This window comes from Colobus angolensis, unplaced genomic scaffold (assembly GCF_000951035.1).
Source record: "Colobus angolensis palliatus isolate OR3802 unplaced genomic scaffold, Cang.pa_1.0 Scaffold135, whole genome shotgun sequence".
Classification (NCBI taxonomy): domain Eukaryota; kingdom Metazoa; phylum Chordata; class Mammalia; order Primates; family Cercopithecidae; genus Colobus; species Colobus angolensis.
In genome coordinates, this window is record NW_012114433.1 from 3,469,684 (window position 1) to 3,472,526 (window position 2,843).

General features: G+C 43.1%; 1 protein-coding gene across 1 annotated transcript in view; it reads left to right on the plus strand.

Moving 5' to 3' along the window:
* LOC105506326 (radial spoke head 10 homolog B2-like) overlaps nucleotides 1-2,843 on the plus strand; it is a 67,302-nt gene that overhangs the window by 41,858 nt on the left and 22,601 nt on the right. The window contains exons 6-8 of the mRNA XM_011934409.1: nucleotides 620-734; nucleotides 1,819-1,898; nucleotides 2,323-2,471. Of these exons, the coding sequence (XP_011789799.1) occupies nucleotides 620-734; nucleotides 1,819-1,898; nucleotides 2,323-2,471 (344 nt within the window). The remainder of the gene's footprint in view (nucleotides 1-619; nucleotides 735-1,818; nucleotides 1,899-2,322; nucleotides 2,472-2,843) is intronic.

Below are 2,843 nucleotides of genomic sequence, written 5' to 3' on the forward strand. Positions count from 1 at the left end.
AAAAATAAAGTATTAGAAAAAATGCCCATTTACGTCAAAGTTTAGTGTTTGAAACATACTTAAAATCCATTTAGAATTAGCAGCATTCATCAGATTGTCTCAGACTACTCTGGAAAACATTGGGACAAGATATCTCGTCTTGTAAAGGAACCAGATTGACTTTTTTTTTTTTTTTTAAGATGAAGTCTCGCTCTGTTGCCCAGGCTGGAGTGCAGTGACTCAATCTTGGCTCACTGCAAGTCCTGCCTGCTGGGTTCCAGCAATTCTTCTGCCTCAGTCTCCTGAGTAGCTGGGATTACAGGTGCACACCACCACACCTGGCTAATTTTTTGTATTTTTGGTAGAGACAGGGTTTCACCATGTTGCCCAGGCTGGTCTCAAACTCCTGACCTCAGGCAATTTGCCTGCTTCAGCTTCCCAAAGTGCTGGGATTACAGGCGTGAGCCACTGTGCCTGGCTTTCACGGAGTTTTAAATTTTTAGTTGGATGCTTATACATGTTCAGAGCATTTTGAAATAAGTACTCTCTCATATTCAGTTCCTCAAATTATATACCAGGAACAAATAAAATGGAAGGTTCTAGCAAATATCAGACATCCTCTCCAATTTTCTTATTTTAGCCACTAATGACATACCAGTTGAAGAAATCCATTCTCCATTTACAACAATACTTCTGAGAACATTTTTGAATTACCTCCTGCGTTTGGCATACCACATTTATCACGAAGAATTCCAGTAAGTACTATTTCGGGACCCTCAGTGGGGGACGGAGCACAGCTAAGTTGTACTATTGTCATAATGCCCTATTTTCTTCAGCAGTCATTTTTATTTTTTTGGAGACAGAGTCTTGCTCTGTTGTCCAGGCTGGAGTGCAGTGGCACAATCATGGCTCACTGCAACCTCTGCCTCCCAGGTTCAAGCAATTCTTCTGCCTCAGGCTCCTGGGTAGCTGGGATGACAGGCGTGTGCCACCATGCCTGGCTAATGTTTTTGTTGTTGTATTTTTAGTAGAGATGGGGTTTCACCATGTCGGCCAGGCTGGTTTTGAACTCCTGACCTCAGGCGATCCACCTGCCTCAGCCTCTCAAAGTGCTGAGATTACAGACGTGAGCCACCGTGCCCAGCCTCAGCAGTCTCTTTTTTTAACATACCCTTGAAATGAAGGACTCAGAACACAACCTTTCCACAAATATTAACTACAAAGCCATGAGATACTTGATGAAAACTTTGAAAACCCTTCATATTTGAATCTGTTTAATACTGCAAATGTCTCTTGGGATTTTTAATGCAGAAATAAATAGTCACAACCAACTCTTCTTTCTTATGTCAGAATTTCTTGTCTGTCTTACAGCAAAAGTGGTTTTATATCATTTTTCAAAAAAACTTTTATTTATGTATTTATTTTTTTGAGATGGAGTCTTGCTCTGTCACCCAGGCTGGAGTGCAGTGGTGCAATCTCGGCTCACTGCAACCTCCACCTCCCGGGTTTCAGTGATTTGCCTGCCTCAGCCTCGGCCTCCCAAATAGCTGGGATTACAGGTGTCCACCACCAAGCCCAGCTAATTTTTTGTATTTTCAGTAGAGATGGGGTTTCACCATGTTGACCAGGCTGGTCTTGAACTCCTGACCTTGAGTGATTCGCCTGCCTTGGTCTCCCAAAATACTGGGATTATAGGTGTGAGCCACTGACTCCAGCCTTCCCTTTCTATACTCTGTACATTAGAAGCAAATTATTAAGTCTAGTCTATGCTCAAGGAGAAGGGAATTAATTTCTCTCTTTTAAAGAAGTAATTATCGTATCTTTTGATCTTTATCACAGAAAGAGAAGCCCATCGCTCTTCTTGTGTTTTACAAAACTAATGACCGAGAACATTCATCCAAATGCCTGCCAGATAAAAGGTAAATACAAAACCAATAGGATTTTTTTTTTTCTCAAAATATAAATCTGGGCTGGGCACAGTGGCTTACTCGTGCAATCCCAGCACTTTGGGAGGCCGAGGCGGGTGGACCACCTGAGGTCAAGGAGTTCAAGACCAGCCTGGCCAACATGGCAAAACGCTGTCTCTACTAAAAACACAAAACATTAGCCAGGCGTGGTGGTACATGCCTGTAATCCCAGCTACTCGGGAGGCTGAGGCAGGAGAATCGCTTGAGCCTGGGGGGCGGCGGTTGCAGTGAGCCAAGATCGTGCCACAGCACTGCAGCCTGAGCAACAGCAAGACTCTGTCTTGGAAAAAAAGAAAAACAATAGGGTTGTATTTACTGCTATTTTTTTTTCTCAAAATATAAATCTGTAATCCTATTTCGAACATTGTATTTTTAGGCAATTTATTTTGTGAGCAACAGCGGACACTCTACTCTATGAATTACATGAATAAGTGCTGGGAGATCTATCTAGCTTACTGCAGACCCCGCGCAGCACCTCCCCACGAGCCTACGATGAAGATGAGACACTTCCTCTGGATGCTGAAAGTAACCACCTAAGTTCAATACTGGCTTTCTATTTACAGGCACTTTGATTTTAATTAAAGAGAGGCAAGATATTCCAGCTATGATATGCAAATAACCAGGTGAAGATCTGGGCTGGATTTTCAGAACCGTTGAATGTTTACGAAGTCTCTTGGCAGAACACTGATCTGTGGTTGTGGAAGGAACTGAAACGGCCGTCACCTGCCCAATGTACTCACAGATTAGGGCAAGACAATGGCCTATGGACTATAACGATGGCCCATGGCATATATGCTGTAATCCCAGCCTTTGACAGGCTGAGGCGGATGGATCACCTGAGGTCAAGGAGTTTAAGACCAGCTTGGCCATATATATTTATATATGCCATGGGCCATT